The sequence below is a fragment of the Geotrypetes seraphini genome, chromosome 2 (assembly GCF_902459505.1).
Source record: "Geotrypetes seraphini chromosome 2, aGeoSer1.1, whole genome shotgun sequence".
Taxonomy (NCBI): Eukaryota; Metazoa; Chordata; class Amphibia; order Gymnophiona; family Dermophiidae; genus Geotrypetes; species Geotrypetes seraphini.
The window spans coordinates 348,805,482-348,822,419 of record NC_047085.1 but is presented as its reverse complement, the minus strand read 5'-3'; the positions used below and the strand labels follow the sequence as shown (position 1 = coordinate 348,822,419).

At 44.6% G+C, this 16,938-nt stretch overlaps 1 protein-coding gene across 16 annotated transcripts in view; it reads right to left on the bottom strand.

Annotated features, from left to right (window-relative positions):
- Positions 1 to 16,938, bottom strand: part of CLASP2 (cytoplasmic linker associated protein 2) — a 650,335-nt gene that overhangs the window by 347,959 nt on the left and 285,438 nt on the right. For all 16 annotated transcript variants that reach the window (XM_033930348.1, XM_033930349.1, XM_033930352.1 and 13 more), the window contains 2 exons: positions 15,059 to 15,226; positions 5,066 to 5,121 (listed from right to left, as the gene is read on the bottom strand). In XM_033930348.1, the coding sequence (XP_033786239.1) occupies positions 5,066 to 5,121; positions 15,059 to 15,226 (224 nt within the window). The remainder of the gene's footprint in view (positions 1 to 5,065; positions 5,122 to 15,058; positions 15,227 to 16,938) is intronic.

Below are 16,938 nucleotides of genomic sequence, written 5' to 3'. Positions count from 1 at the left end.
ATGAATTGTAGATTCTGAGAGGGTTGAAGTTGGGATTTGGGAAAGTTGATTTCGAATCCCAAACTGTAGGAACCACGTAGTCCATTGGGTCACTACAAAAACCCCTCGAGATGTTGAATCTTTGATGAGCCAGTCGTCCAGGTAGGGAAATACTTGAAGACCATGGTTTCTGAGAGCTGCGGCTACCACTACCAGACACTTGGTGAACACTCTGGGAGATGAAGCCAGGCCAAAGGGCAGCACTCTGTATTGATAATGCAGATTCCCCACCCGAAATCTGAGATATTGGCGGGAGGCCAGATAAATGGGAATATGAGTATAAGCCTCCTAGCGATCCAGAGAGCATAACCAGTCGTTCTGATCTAGGAGGGGATAAAGGGATGCCAGGGATAACATGCAAAATTTTTCTTTGACTAAAAATTTGTTGAGAGCCCTGAGATCCAGAATGGGTCGCAGAATGCCCATCTTCTTCGGAACAAGGAAATAACGGGAGTAAAACCCCCTGTTCTGCTATTCCAAAGGAACTGGTTCGATGGCATGGAGACGAAACAGAGCTTGAGCTTCCTGAAGAAGGGCAGTCTGGGATGGACTGGAAGGAAAATCTCTTGGAGGGAGCTTTGGTGGAACCTGAGTGAAATGAAGAGAGTATCCATCCCTGATGATTGACAGCACCCAAAGGTCGGATGTTATTGTCCCCCATCAGTGGTAAAAATGATAGAGACGATCTCCAATAGGGGAAAGATAATTCAGAGACAGAACGGTGGAGGTTATGCTCTGTTTTAAACAGTCAAAAAGGCTGCATAGCCTTAGGTGCAGCAGGTTGAAATTTCTGTTGCTTCTGATTCTGCTGTTTCTTGGAAGGAGGGCAAGTGTAAGGAGCCATCCTTGGAGCAAAACGCCTCTGGTAAATAGGAGGAGGGTGTGCAGGATTGGCAGGAGCTGGCTTTGGCTTAGGTCTGACAATAGAAGCAAAGGATTTTTCATGCTCAAACAATTTCTTGGTGGCTGCCTCAATAGATTCATCGAAGAGGTCATTGCCTGCACAAAGAATATTAGCCAACGGTCCTGAAGATTAGGAGCCATGTTAATGGTACAAAGCCAGGCAAGGCGATGCATTGCTACACAACAAGCAGCCGCCCGGGCAGACAACTGAAAGGCATCATAAGAAGACTAAAGTAGATGTAATCAGGAGTTGTAATAGAGAAGCGATGACTTCTTGAAATTCAAAGTGCTTTTGAGTATCTAAATAACTAAGAAATTTAGGAAAAAGAGCAACGAGGAACTCAAAATAAGTGACAAAATGGAAATTGTAATTGAGGACTTTAGAAGACATCATGGCATTTTGATAGATGCGACGTCCAAATTTGTCCATAATTTTCCCTTCTCTTCCAGGAGGAACAGTAGCATAAACCTTGGAAGGATGGGATCTTTTCAAGGAAGACTCCAAAAGTAGGGATTGGTGAGATAACTGTAAATTATCAAATCCTTTACAATGGCGAGTTTTATAACTGGAGTCTAATTTGCCTGGAACAGCTGGAATTGCATAAGGAGTCTCCAGGCATCTGGTAAAAGTTTGAGACAAAAGCTTGTGAAGAGGAAGCTTAAGTGACTCTGCCGGAGGTTGAGGAAGATGCATGACTTCGAGATACTCCTTAGAGTATTTGGAACCAGCATCCAATTGAATGTCCAAGTCAACAGCCATCTGACGAAGAAAAGAGGAGAAAGATAGCTGATCCGGTAATCCCTTGCTTCGAGAAGGACTCGAGGTCGTCGAGGCAGCCTGGGTCGAAGATGAAGCTTCGGATAGAAAAAAGGCATCAAAAGAATAGGGACTTGGACAAAGCAATCGAAACCGCTGAGTCCTCGAGGTTTGAAAGTGGAGACCTTGATCGAGGAGTCGGTGGTCTAGTAGAAGTAGGGGTAGATCGAGCCTTAGTTGAAGAAGGATGCTCTTTAGAAGAACTACTATGCCTGGAAGGATGCCTCGACGAAGGTCTCGATTGTCGCTGAGAACGGTGCTTGGAAGCAGTTCTCGAAGATCGAGGAGACTTCGACCCGGAGAGAGAAGCAGCCGATGCCACCAAAGAATAGATAGGACTGGAAGCTCCAGAGGCTTGATGGAGGAACCTCGATGCACTTCCAAAGACTCTGCTCCTTGTATGGAGTGTAAGGATTCCTGCTGAGGCACTTGCAAAGAATCTGCTTAGATGCCAGACCAGACACTCGCAGAGACTCTGCACCCTGCATAGAGTGTGTAGACTCAGACTGAGGCATAGGAAGAGGCTCAACCTCGCGGGAGTCTGCAGAATGCAAAGGCTGGATTAGAGTAGCAAGCTTCGGTCCCATTTTTGTGAGGAACTGAACAAATTACTGCTCTAACATGGTCTGGAAAGAAGCCGGCAAGGATGGATCCGCGTCTGAAACCAGACCACCTGCCTTGGCTGGAGGTTCCACCAAGACAGTGGAAATGTGCTTTGACTTAGGAGTCTTAGGCACCTTAAGCACCACCGGTGGAACTGTCTGCTGAGCTATCTGACCTGAGGATACAGGGGAAGATACAGTAGACGTTGTTGAAGAGCCGCTGCAAACGAGGAAGGTCTGATGAGGCTCGAGGTCGAAGCAGTGGAGGCAGGCGAGACCGAGGTTGGCTTCGTTATCGAGGAAGTGGTCGAATCCATCTGGTAGAGCTTCTCCACTGAAAGTAGATGACGTTTAAGGGCTCGAGGTTGAAGAGTAGCACAGCGCTCGCATGACTTCAGGTGATGTTGTGGCCCAAGGCACTTGAGGCACCTGCTATGTGGGTCTGTGGGAGAAATCGCACGCTGGCATTGGCTACACTTCTTGAAGCCTGTAGCTGGCCGGACATAGAAGGAAAAACAGCTGCTGCAAGGTCGAAGCCCCTGGGCAGCCGAAAGGAGGAAATAAAATGTTTTTATTTTTTTTTTAAACTAGAAATAAAGTACAGCGATTTGTGAAGAAAAATAACACAAATCGCGGTGAGAGAAGGCACGAAGTAAGTAAGTTAAACGCAGAGAGTCAAAGACGGACTTCTCGGCTCCCCGGAAAACTGAGAAATGAGGAGACGCGCCCTGTGCTGGGTGGGAAGGCACTTGCGCATGCGCGGTGCGGCTGACTCGAAACTTCTAGTTTCTTCAAGCAAGTCTGCTTGCAAGGTTTCCGCATCGAGGCTCCGTCGGTGAGAATAGGCTGCCTGCTTGTCCTGGGATAACACAGTTACCGGATGCTAGGAACAACCTTGGTGGTTAGCGTTCAAGAAAAGGATCTGGGTGTTATTGTAGATAATATGATGAAACCTTCCGCCCAATGTGTGGTGGTGGCCAAAAACGCAAACAAGATGCTAGGGATTATTAAAAAGAGATGGTTATCAAGACCAAAAACATTATAATGCCTCTGTATCGCTCCATGGTGTGACCTCACCTAGAGTATTGCGTTCAATTCTGGTCTCCTTATCTCAAGGATATAGCAGCACTAGAAAAGGTTCAAAGAAGAGCGTCTAAGATGATGAAGGGGATGTAACTCCTCTCGTATAAGGAAAGACGAAAAAGATTAGGGCTCTTCAGCTTGGAAAAGAGACGGCTGAGGGGAGATGAGGTTCAACGTGGACAAGTGTAAAGTGATGCATGTTGGTAATAAAAATCCCATGCACAAATACAGGATGTCCAGGGCGGTACTTGGAGAGACCTCCCAGGAAAGGGACTTGGGAGTTCTGATCGACAAGTTGATGAAGCCGTCCGCACAATGTGCGGCGGCGGCGGAAAGGGCAAACAGAATGCTAGGAATAATAAAGAAGATGATCACAAACAGATCAGAGAAGGTTATCATGCTGCTGTACCGGGCCATGGTGCGCCCTCACCTGGAGTACTATGTACAACACTGGTCGCCAACATGAAGAAGGACACGGTACTACTCGAAAGAGTCCAGAGAAGAGTGACTAAGATGGTTAAGGGGTTGGAGGAGCTGCCGTACAGCGTAAAATTAGAGAAACTGGGCCTCTTCTCCCTCGAACAGAGGAGATTGAGAGGGGACATGATCGAAACATTCAAGGTACTGAAGGGAATAGACTTAGTAGATAAGGACAGGTTGTTCACCCTCTCCAAGGTAGGGAGAGAGAGAGAGGGCACTCTCTAAAATCGAAAGGGGATAGATTTCGCACAAACGTAAGGAAGTTCTTCTTCACCCAGAGAGTGGTAGAAAACTGGAACGCTCTTCTGGAGTCTGTCATAGGGGAACACACCCTCCAGGGATTCAAGACTAAGTTAGACAAGTTCCTGCTGAACAAGGACGTACGCTGGTATGGCTAGTGTCAGTTAGGGAAGCTGGTCCTTGACCAGAGGGCCGCCGTGTGAGCGGACTGCTGGGCATGATGGACCACTGGTCTGACCCAATTTTTATGTTCTTATATGATTGAAATCTACAAAATCCTGAGTGAAGTAGAACAGGTACAAGTGGATTGATTTTTCACTCAGAAAATAGTTAAGCTCTGGAATGTATTGCCAGAGGTTGTGGTAAGAGCGGATAGGGTAGCTGGCTTTAAGAAGGGTTTTGACAATTTCCTGGAGGATAAATCCATAGTCTGTTATTGAGAGACACGCAGGGGAAGCCACTACTTTCCCTAGATTGGTAGCATAGAATGTTGCTACTCTTTTGTTTTTTGGCAGTTACTGGTGACCTGGATTGGCCACCGTGAGGATGAGCTATTGGGCTTGATAGACCATTGGTCTGACCCAGTAAGGCTATTCTTACGTTCTTATCCGAACTATGAGAGAGAGAGGGCAACACTTCTGACTCATGCTGCAAAAGACTGTTTCTCAGCTGCTATGATATCATGAAGGTGGGCAGAGGATGGACTACTAATTGAATTACAAATTTTATATCAGTAGAGAGGGCCTTTCCACATTAAAGGCCACAGAAGACAAATACCACGAGTGGCTGCATTATCCAATCTATCCAAGGAGAACAAAATTATTCAGACAGACTGGAGGAAAAAAAACCTTTGTTTTAAATAAAATATTTATTATATGAATTGTATTGAAAAAGTATTTACCTCTCCCTGGCATGCTGGATGAGGTGGATGTAGACCATTTTGAAGAAACTGGACGACTGCAAGGAAAGCAAAAGCTACATTAAAAACAGAATTAAATGTATTTTTGAACTCACATACAGCTCAATATAAATATGTTCAGTAGTACAAACTGGTGTGCACTAAGTTCTGTTTCACCCTTTAAAAACATCTGCTGCACAAAATGAAGCTTTACTTGCTTAGTTATAAGGGCCTAGAAAAAGAAAGCACTAACAAATATTAGCCTCTGGACTGCACATTTATCAGGTGAAATGAAAGAACAAACAGATTAATTAATTTTACTTTTCCATGCCAGCATTATTTTTTGCATGACCACAAACTTCTTAACCTTCTTATTACAAAGGCATTTGGAAAACAATTACACAATACTTTGCTTACTAGATCTTCAACTAGTACATTACCAGTCCTCACAAAAATATATACTCATATACTACTCACAGATTTTATGACATCCTGAGTGGTACTGAACAAACCAGGATTAATGAGTAGAAATATTATTTACTGTCAAGCTAAGAGACTAAAGAGATTACACAGCATCTTTAGCAGCCACTACTAGAAATGTGGTCCAGTGGTCCCCAACCTTTTTGACACCAAGGTCCGCTTTTATAGAAGCAAATTTTCCATGGTAAGGAGGGGGGGAGGATTCAGAGCGGGTTCATAGGGCAGTTTTATACAAAATATACATTAAATTTATATTATTAAGTTATAATATCGTAATAGAAATTATACAACTTACCATAATGTACCAATGGGAGTCCTGAGCTTGTTTTCCTGCAACCAGACGATCCTATCCAGGGAAGATGGAAGGCAGTGACACGCAAACTATATTGCTTACGTTCAGTCTACTCCATAATCTCGTTTTGGTTGCTGTCACTGCAGAAAATGCTGCCTCACAAAGATAGGATGTTGGAAATGGAAGCAGACTTTTCTGTGCTTTTGTGGCAACCTCAGGATATTCCGCCTTGACTTTAATCCAAAACGTTTGCAGATTTGATGCTGTCTCAAACATAGTTTTAAGACCACCATCATTTGCAACCTCAAGCAGTTAATCCTCTTCAAGCACAGACAAATTTGATTCACCTGGCTTATTCACAAATGGGTCATGGATCCATTCCTTCCCATTTCAGGGGTCTTTTGTGGTTGGGAAATAATGCTCAAACTCTATTGAAAGCTGAGATAGGTGATCATACACTAGCTGGGAGAAAGAAGGCCTTGGCTTGGTATCTTTACCAATTTCTGCTAACATTTGAAACATGTCAAAAATCTCAAAGTTCACTCTTAGGCCCCATAATTCAAGTTTGGCTTTGAATGCAGCCACTTTATCTGCCAACTTGAACACAGTGGTCATTCTTCTCTGAAGTGACAGATTAAGTTTGTTGAGCAGGTTAAATATGTTACACAAGTAGGCAGGTTTTGTGACCCATTCTACATCACTAAAATGTGCTGCCAGTGGTGAGTGTTTTTCTGAAAAAAAATCTCTGAAGCGGCTCTCGTAATTCAAAAACTCTGGTCAGTGATCTACCTTTAGAAAGCCATCTCACTTCTGTGTATAAGAGAAGACGTGTGTGCCCTGCATCCATTTCCTCACAGAGCTGTGCAAACAGACGTGAGTTTAGGGCATGTACTTTAATGTGGTTGATCATGTTAATCACATCCTACAAAATGTTGTTAAGTTCAGGTGATATTTTTTGGCTAGCCAGCATTTCTCAAAGGGTTACACAATGCGTAGACTCACATTCAGAAGCAACCTCCTTGACTCAAGTAGTGAAACCAGAAAGCCGTCCTGTCATGGCAGCCGCTCCATCTGTGCATATACCAACACAAAGTGACCAATTCAGTTTTCCTGACATGTCATTCAAAGACTTGAATAGCTCTGCAGCTGTTGTTGGTTGGCAACAAAAGTGCAAATAACAAATCCTTATGCACATCTTTCTGAAAAATATATCACACAAAAACAAGCATTGTTGCCTTGTTATCAACATCAGCAGACTCATCAACCTGGATTATGTACCACGGTGACTCATTAATCCTCTATTGTGCCTCAATATCCTCTGCTATTTTGTCAATTCGTCTGGTTACTGTGCTAGCTGAAAGAGGAACACCGGCCACCTTTTGAGCAGCAGCCTCTCCTAAAAGTTCACAGCAAATGTCCTTAGCAACAGGCAGGATCAACTCTTCACCAATTCAAGGTACTGAAGGGGATAGACTTAGTAGATAAGGACAGATTGTTCACCCTCTCCAAGGTAGGGAGAACAAGAGGGCATTCTCTAAAGTTGAAAGGGGATAGATTCCGTACAAACGTAAGGAAGTTCTTCTTCACCCAGAGAGTGGTAGAAAGCTGGAACGCTCTTCCAGAGACTGTTATAGGAGAAAACACCCTCCAATGATTCAAGACAAAGTTAGACAAGTTTCTGCTGAACAAGAATGTGCGCTGGTAGGGTTAGTCTCAGTTAGGGTGCTGGTCTTAGACCAGAGGGCCGCCACGTGAGCAGACTGCTGGGCATGATGGACCACTGGTCTGACTCAGCAGTGGCAATTCTTATGTTCTTATGTAAATGGTTTCTTAGCTTTGGCAATGCAGTCAGCCACTAAGAATGATGCTTTCAGTGCAGACACATTTACTGAAGTGGTAGCCTTAAAAAATAGCTTCTGCTCTTCAAATTCATGTTTTGTTCTTTTGAAAAACTCCAATGTCTTGTCTTTTAATGCAGGGTCTCCATGTGGCGAAGCAGTTTTGAGGGTTTCATGGCTTCGTTGGATAGTCGCTCACCACATATTATACAAAGCGGGCATGGAGAATGCGAATCACCTGTTGCAATGAACCCGTAATTTAAATAGGACTCTTGGTATTTTCTTTTAAATGCAGCTCTCTTTTTGTTGGCCGTCTTAAGAGTTTTCTGCTGTTTTGTCATCATTGGGTCCTTCCCCCTTTTTGAAATAAGCTTTTCAGAGATGTTTGTTTATTACGCATTTTTGCCAAGGTGAAAAATGTGTTTAAAATTATCACTGTCAAAACTCTGCTCCTGTGCCTTTAAGCACTCCCCCTCACAGCTCCACACACGTTGGCTGCAGCCCTCAAGATTGTAGTTGCAGCTGCTAACTGCTGCCTCTCCTTCTGTCACTGCCAACCAGGTACCCCCTCTCCCTACCTCTGCCCCACGTGCTGCTGCTCCACCACCACATCAGATTTTCCTCCTCCAGCACTCCTCCAGCCTGGCTGGATACTGATCTGCAGAGTGTGTAAAGGTGGAGTGCCCAATACTGCCTGTATGCCTGAAGTGCAAATAGTATGTGCTCGTATCTCTCCTCAGCTCAGTCTCTCTCCTCTCTCTGCGCTGCTGCAAAGCCCTGCCCGCCTAGCATTCTGAAAAGTGTCCTAGAGAATGACATGGGGAAAAATTTGTCCCCATCTCCATCCAGTCCCTGAAAACTCAGTCCCTGTCCCTGTGAGCTCGGTCTCCGTCCTGTCCCCGTGAGCTTGGTCTCCTTCCTCACCCTGTCCCCGCAAACCATCTGATCCCATTCACACAAGCCTCAAATAGTTTTATACTGAACACATCTACAATACTACTTTATCCTAAAGCGAAAACTTTATCCTAAAGCGAAAAGAAAAAAAAAAATTTTCTATCTTTGTTGTCTGGTTTCTGCTTTCCTCATCTTCTTGTCTTTCTCTTTCTTCCATCCACTGTTTGCCTTCTCTCTACCTCCTTATGGCATCTGCTCTATTTCTATGCCTCTGTCTCTCCCTTCTTCCCCACATTGGTCTGGTACCCATCTTCTTCCCTCTGCTTCCTCCATGGTCTGGCATCTCTGTCTTCTTCCCTTCCATCTCTCACTCCCTCCCCCAGGTGGTTTTTAGCATCTCTCTCCTCCTTTCCTCCCTTCATATCTGGAATGTTTCCTCCCCCTCTCCCAATGCTCTGGTATCTCTCTCCTCTCTCCCTTTCCCATCCTTTTCTTTTCTACTTTTCCTTCTTAATTTGTTTTCCATCTCTTGTCTATTTACTTTCCAGCCCTCAATTTCTCTTTCACTGTGTCTACCTACAGCTTGCTACCGCTTTCCTTCACTCCTTCCAGTATCTCACTAAATCTATCCTCCTACCCCAATTCAGCATGTGCTCTTTTTCTTTATCCACTCCTTCCATCCAGTATGTGCTTGCTCGCTCTCTCCTCTCCATTTCCTTCCTATCCCATCCAGTGTCTGTTCCCCTCTCTCTCCCATCCAGGGTCTGCTCCCCTTTCTCTCCTCCCCACTTCCTTCTAGCATCTGCTCCCTCTCTCTCCACTTTCAGCATCTGTTTCCACCTCTCTCACTCTCCCCCCTTCCAAACAGCATCTGCTCTCCTTTCTCTTCCCTCCCCACTTCCATCCAGCGTCTACTCCCCCTCTCCTTCCACTTCCCTTCAGAGCCACTCAACCCTTCCCCTCACCTTCGTGGGCGCTCTTCATAGTTTTCTATTTCTGAGGCGTCAGGACACAGCAATGTTCTCACCAAGTCCCGCGTTACTGCCCCAAAGCTTCTCCTCTAACACACTTCCTGATTCCGCCTAGGCAGCTTACGTCAAAGGAAAAGCTTTGGAGCAGTCATGCAGGAATTGATGAAAACGTTGCCGCCTCCAGACACCTTGTCATTCTCTAAAGTGTCCTCAGTGAAGGAGGCAGCTATTTTGCTGTAGCCCTTCACTGAGTGAGTCTCCAATGCTGCAGTTTTCTCGTAGTTCGGCTGTCATATGGTCATAGCCGGCTAGTGGGCCGCAGACTGGGGATATCTGGTGTAAAGGAACCATAACCACCCTTCTCCAGTCCTCCGGTACCACTCCCAGCTTTAGAGAAGCACTGAAATAGTTAGTCAGTTGAGCCACCAGAACTTCCCTAAGTTCCATCAGCACCCTTGGATGTACACCATCCAGCCCCATTGCTTTACCTATGTTTAATTTAGCTAGCTCCTCATGAACACAACCCTCTGAAAATCGATCGGGGTCTATTACTCCACCATTCCAATTCGCATTTGTCTTCTGTGGTCCCACTCCCGGATCTTCAGCCGTGAACACAGAACAGAAATATTTGTTAAGCAATTCAGCCTTTCCTTTATCAGCTTCTAATGGGTAGCCGGACCGAAGAGACCCCTTCAAAAATGAGCAAAAACCAGATGCGACGATAACTATAACTGATGATCCTGAGATGGAAAACAGGACAGACCAATCCTCTAGGCACAAAGAGACACCACCGTGAGAACATTATCCAGATCAGCTCAGAGAAAGGGAAGGATCCGTGACCCTGGAGCCCCGTCATCTCAAAGGAGGAAAAATTACATCCCATCTTAACATAGGCAGACACCTTGGACAACTTCTTAGATTTGGGCAGTGGATGAAGCACAAGCTCCGAATAGCCTGTAGGATCTAAGGCCACAAGCTCAAGAGCCAAGTCAGAAGAGCAAAGCGACCTGGAAATTCCATGACAACCGGGCCCAAGTGAGAAGGACCAGGTAAACACTCAGGTGCCCACAGCGCCAAACCCACAAATGCATCAGAACCGCACACCACAGTCTTTGAGGCCATTCTGGAGCCACTAGAAGGAAGCGGCCTGGATGACTCTTAAGCCACCAAATGACTTCAGCCAGGGTGGAAAGACATAATAAAGAACGTCTAGAGGCCAAGGCTGTACTCAAGTCCCTCGCTTCTGAGCTGGAATCTGCAGCTGAAGAAGCGTGGTGCCCTTTTTTTCTCCCCTGCTGAGGTCATGAAGTCGATATGAGGCTGACCTCAATTCTACACAATCACCCGAAGTGCCTGAGGAGACAGGGTCTACTCTCAGGTGTCTAGAGTCTGACGGCTGATGAAGTCCACTTGAATATAGTACACTCATTCCACATGCACCACTGGCAGCGTCTGAAGATAATGTTCTGTCCAAAGGAAAAGAAGCAGGGACTCTCCCAGCCCCTCCAGAGACTTCAGGAAGTCTTTAAGGGCTAGACGAATGATGGACTGTAATGGAGTCCCGTTGTCTTGAAGGAGACGGAAGCAGCGAGCCCCACCAGCCCCAAAGGCTGGTATTCGTTATCACCACCATCCAAAGGCGTCGACTAGTGTTTTTGGTTTGTTTGTTTTTTAAATAAGAACTCCAAAATATTCAAACACAGCTTCTGTCTCTGAGCCTCGGCAGGTATACATGGTCTGCCACTGTATCAAACAGCACCCCCACACACACACTGGAATCCAGCGACTGTGTGGGCGACAGATGGATTTTGCTGAAGATGAAGTTGACAAACCAGCCCAGGTCATCCAGAACCCGGAATACCCGTTCCACCGTGGCATGCCCCACTTCCAATGAAGGCACTTTGAGCAACCAGTCATCCAGATATGGGTGACTTGCAAACTCATCCTCCTCCAATGAGCCTCCCCAACAACCAGCACAGTGGTGAAGTTCTGGGGCGCTGTTGTCAGACCACATGGCAGAGCTGAAAACTGATCCCACACATGAAACCTCAGAAATAATGGTGAGCTGGAAAAAATGGGAATCTGTAAATCTGCCTCCGTAAAATACAGGGAACCCCGAAACTCACCCGAAGCCACTACTACAAGACCAATTTCACGGTCTCCATCCAGAACTGAGTAAGCTTGAGAGCCACCTGCATTTATTTTAGATCCAGAAGAGGTCTCTAATATACTGATACATTCTTTAGTACGATAAAGTATACAGAGTATCTGCTTGAGCCCAAAAGGGCGCTTGGTGCTGGCTCTATTGCTCGAATATCCAGGAAACGCTTAACAGTAGCCTGGACTATGTGCAGCACCAGGATCCGGAGCCGCTAAGGGATCCATGGATCCAACATTTAAATCCGAATTCTCCAATCCGAGCAGCGCAGTCTTGCAAATGCTCACTGAGGACCAGATTCGCCGCTGGCGCCCCCTGAACTGGCTGCGAAAAAGGAACAGACAGAGCTGGTGCAGACGCTGAACTCCCCCGAGAAGGAAACATCGGGCAGGGACTTTGCAGGGGGGATAGAAACACCAGCAGTCAGATCCTTGGCTGGAAACTCAGGAGCACAAAATCTCACACACCCTGAGAAGTTATCTGGACCCTGGGGCATAGAGTTACCCTTAGATGACTGAAACTTGCGCATTTTAGGCTATGGAGGGTGTGTCTCGAACCAGGCCGCCACAGAATCAAGCTCGGAAAGTAAAATCGGCTGCCCCAATGGGCTAGTTGAGCAAGTAATCATCTGCTTCTTTGAAGGGGAGGCTGAACCAGTAGTTACTGCCCTCCCTCCACAACTGTGCCATGCAACAAGTTGTGCAAAAATGCTCAAAAGTGGCAAATTTGCTCAAATTTGGCATGAATCCAAACTAGGATCCAAACTGGGAGTGTGTGGTGCAGTGGTTAGAGCTACAGCCTTAGCACCCTGAGGTTGTGGGTTCAAATCCCTCACTGCTCCTTGTGACCCTGGGTAAGTCACTTAATCCCCTCATTGCCCCAAGTACACTAGATAGAGTTTGAGCCCGCTGGGACATATAGTAAATATGATAAAGTCCTTGAATATAAACCACTTAGGATATATAAGTGGTATATAAATAATTAACTAAATAACTAAACTAGGAGACCCTCGAGACCCCATTCCAGCAGTTTTCCTGGCAAAAATCCAAATTTTAAAGAAGCAGGGAGAAGTTGAAAAAAAAAAGATTGCTGAAAATCCAAGATGGCCGCTGGACCCAAATTCATGCCAAAAATGAACTAAAAACGGCACTTCCCGAAATTAACAAATTACCAAAATAGGATATTTCAGGTGGGGGAACTCAGAGGATCACTATAAAACCCTCAAAACCCCTCAATATTAAGTTTTAGAAATCGTTGTTGGAGCCTCACAAACGGTGGTCACAGAATCTGCAGCTGCTCTCTAGTCCCGATTAAGAGTCAGAGAGAGAATTTACTGCCACACTACTGGAAAAGCTGTTCTCAAGCTCATCTTCAGGCTGCAGGTCAGACTCCACTGTCTAACTATGCATCCACTCCTACGGACCACTGACTAAGCACGGAGACAGGTGGCGGCATGAAAACGCAGCCTGCAAGCTGAGGAACACTGCTGAGCCCCCTAAGCGTGCTAAACAGTCTGCGCTTGACCCCCGCTTAACAGGGCGTGAGACAAGCCTAGCAGACTGACTGACAGGTACCCCGAAGGGATCAGGGATCAGCATGTCAGCTACAGACCGAAGTCTGTGAATTCTCAAGCAGGCAGAGCTTCAAATTCACTCCAAGCACCAAATTGCCTGAAAAAGGAATGAAATTACATCAAATTAAAAATAATAAAATGGGGAAAGCAGAAGGAAAGAACTGAAAGTGTGCAGAAGGAAAGAACTGAAGGTGGAGCTAGAGAGCAATACAATAAAGAACAACAGAGGCAGAGTGAAAAATCCAGTGGATTCCTTCTGCAGCAGCACGCGGCTATAAGGAAATAGCCCTAATGTCTAGAATGTCTCACCTATTGCACTGGAAAAATATTTCTTTATGGTCTTCAACTTTCCAAGGGTATAGAAAGATTTATTTATTAAAGGATGGGTATAAGAATAGCCACTGGGTCAGACCAATGGTCCATCAAGCCCAGTAGCCTATTCTCACGGTGGCCAATCCAGGTCATTAGTACCTGGCCAAAACCCAAAGAGTAGTAACATTCCATGCTACTGATCCAGGGCAAGCAGTGGCTTCCCCCAGCTCTGCCTCAATAACAGACCATGGACTTTTCCTCCAGGAAATTGTCCAAACCTTTCTTAAAACCAGCTACCCTATCCACTCTTACCACAACCTCTGGCAATGCATTCCAGAGCTTAACTATTCTCTGAGTGAAAAAATATTTCCTCCTATTGATTTTAAAAAAGTATTTCCCTGTAACTTCATCGAGTGTCCCCTTGTCTGTAATTTTTGGCATAGTAAAAAATTTATGCACTTATACCCGCTTTACTCAACTTAGGATTTTGTAGACTTCAATCATATCTCCTCTCAGCCGTCTCTTTTCCAAGCTGAAGAGCCCTATCCTTTTTATCTTTCCTCATACGAGATAAGTTCCCCCCTTTATCAACGGTCACTCTTCTTTGAACCTTTTCTAGTGCCGCTATACCTTTCTTGTGACAAGGAGTCCAGAATTGAACGCAAATATTCCAGGTGAGTTCACACCATGGAGCGATAGAGGCATTAAATAACATCTTAGTCTTGTTAATTATCCCTTTTTTAATAATTCCTAGCATCTTGTTTGGTTTTTTTTTGGCTGCTGACAAACATTGGGCATATTCAATTAAATTGTCCACCCTTACTCCTAAAAATTTGGAGCAAAGATTCAAACTTAAAAGATATTACCATTGATATCAAGGCTACTGAATAAACCTTTGATCATTGGTTGAACTTATCCTAAGAAAGTTTCTGGATTTCTCTTTATTGATTTTTAAGTGACGAACAAGGACCCAGTTCTCAATTAGTCTATAACACTCTCGAATAAGACTCTCTGACCAAGACTGTGACAGAGGTAAAGTTAACAGTAATATCATCAGCATAAATGAAATGCCTAAACCTGAAGTGATCTAAAACATTCCAAGAGAATGCATAAGTTATTAAAAAGTAAAGAGAAAAAGGGGAGCCCTGTGGAACACCACAAACTGTCTTCCATTAATATGAAAAAGCACCATCCTTTTTGACCACATACAAGCGGCTGGCAAAAAACCCCTGCAACCAATTTAGTACCTGGCTTTGAGCATCATGTTTTAACAGTCTCAGGTCCAAACCTATACTGTAAGCCAAGGGGACAAGAGAAGACAAACACATTGAGCTACTACTGGTGTGAACTAAATCCAAAATTCCTTCTCTTCCCTATTCCTTGCAAATGTTTGGACACGTTCACATCAAGATGCATTCATGACCAGAAAGTATATTACTTGTTTCCTGTACAGTAATCATCACTCAAACAATTCTCACTTGAGGCTTTCCTGTGAGCTGGATGATGACCTGTCTGACTGTGGAAGAGATGCTACGCTCCCAGATGACTTTAAGCAAGACTGCAGACTCTTTTGGTAAGATGGCTCAAGAGAGTTGTACAGGGCATCTGTTTCAGCAGGAAAATGATTTCTAAGTCCCCAGTAAGTCCTGTAAAATAAAACACAGTATTTGAATGCACTCTGTTCAAACACCCAGTTAACTATTCTATTGAAAAATTATTATTCCACAGTATTAAAATTTACAATAAAATAATGAATAATTACCAATATATCTATGAATCTACACTTGGTTCACACTGAGGGGTTAATACAAAAAGCTGTACACTAGACCTACTAACTGAATGGTTTCTAATGAAAAAATAGGAAGATTAGGTTTTTACCTCGATGATCTTCTTTCTAGTAGGAAGGCGTATGAGTTTTGAACTAATGGGTTATTCTCCTTTACTCACCAATTTGCAGTTGGCATTGTCTACCTTATTCTCTCAGTTTCCACCATCCTGCAACTCTATCCTGTGCCCCATCTCCTAAGTTCGTATCAAAGCAGTTGACAATTTCTTTAAGAGAGATAAAGAGGCAGGAAATGAGTTACTTCCCCAATCAGCCAATTCTGTTCTGATCTGCAACAAGTCAAAGGCAACAATCAATGCCAACATAATTATAACTGAAAACAAGGTGGAAATGAACAAGCCACCAACCCTGAGTGCAACCAGCACCAACATTTATGTAAGCTTTCAAGCCTCTTGCTTTTCTCTTTGAAACAGAGAGACCAATCAGTACTCTTCAGATCTGTCTGACAACAGACACCAACATCTGGAAATACATAAATGCCTGGAGACATCAAACAGACTAACTGAAATCTGACAGGACAGGCCTTCAAGGACTCATATGCTTTTCTACTAGAAAGAAGATTATTGAGGTAGAATCTAATCTATCCTTTGTGCAAAAGGCATACGAGTCTTGAACCAGTGAGATGTACCAAAGCAAAGCCTTGAATCTCGGGTGGGGTAGTTGAGCCTGCTGTGAGCACCACAGACCCAAAAGCAATGTCTGTTTCGTGCTGCCACATCCACTCTATAAAATTTCTTTAAAGTATGAAGTGTCAAACCATGTAAGCTGCCCTATAAATTTCCTCAGGCAATACTGCCAGGACTCCACCCCTGAAGAAATTGTACTAACCCACCTGGAAATAGTAGCCTTAAAGGCTGACTTACCCAGGTGACTAGGACTCTAATACAAAAAGATATCAGAGGCAAAATTCATTTCGTCCCTCAAGGTTAATGAAGAAAACTATCCTTAACATACCACACCACCAAAATGTCACCTTTTTTTTTAAATCAATGGGATGGAACTTGAATATTTGGACTTCCTGATCTACTTGGAAGGCCGAGACCACTGTTAGGCAGGAAAGGAAGGGACAGTGCAGGAGACCCCTGACTCCGTAAATCTGAGGAAAAGCTCTCTGCACGACAGAGCTTAGAGTTCTGAAACCCTTCTTGCTGAAGCAAATCACTATTAGAAAAACTGTCTATAACGGTAAGAGCATCAGACTCCTTTCATAAAGGCTTTATACAGTCTACTGAGGGCCTGCAAATCCAAGTTAGGATTCCACATTGGGATTGGATGTCACAGAGGAGGATGCAGCTGCAATGCTCTTTTCCCAAAACTGGTGACATATGGATGAGAGGCTAAAGAAAACTTTTCCTACTCGAGTCCTAAAATATAGGAGTCCTGCCACTTGTACTTATGAGGGAACTAGCAGCCAAACCCTTCTCGAGACCATCTTGGACAAATGCTAGGATCAGAGACATCAGAGTCTTCACCGGCTTACACATTCTCCTTAGCACAAACAGTGCTGAAACA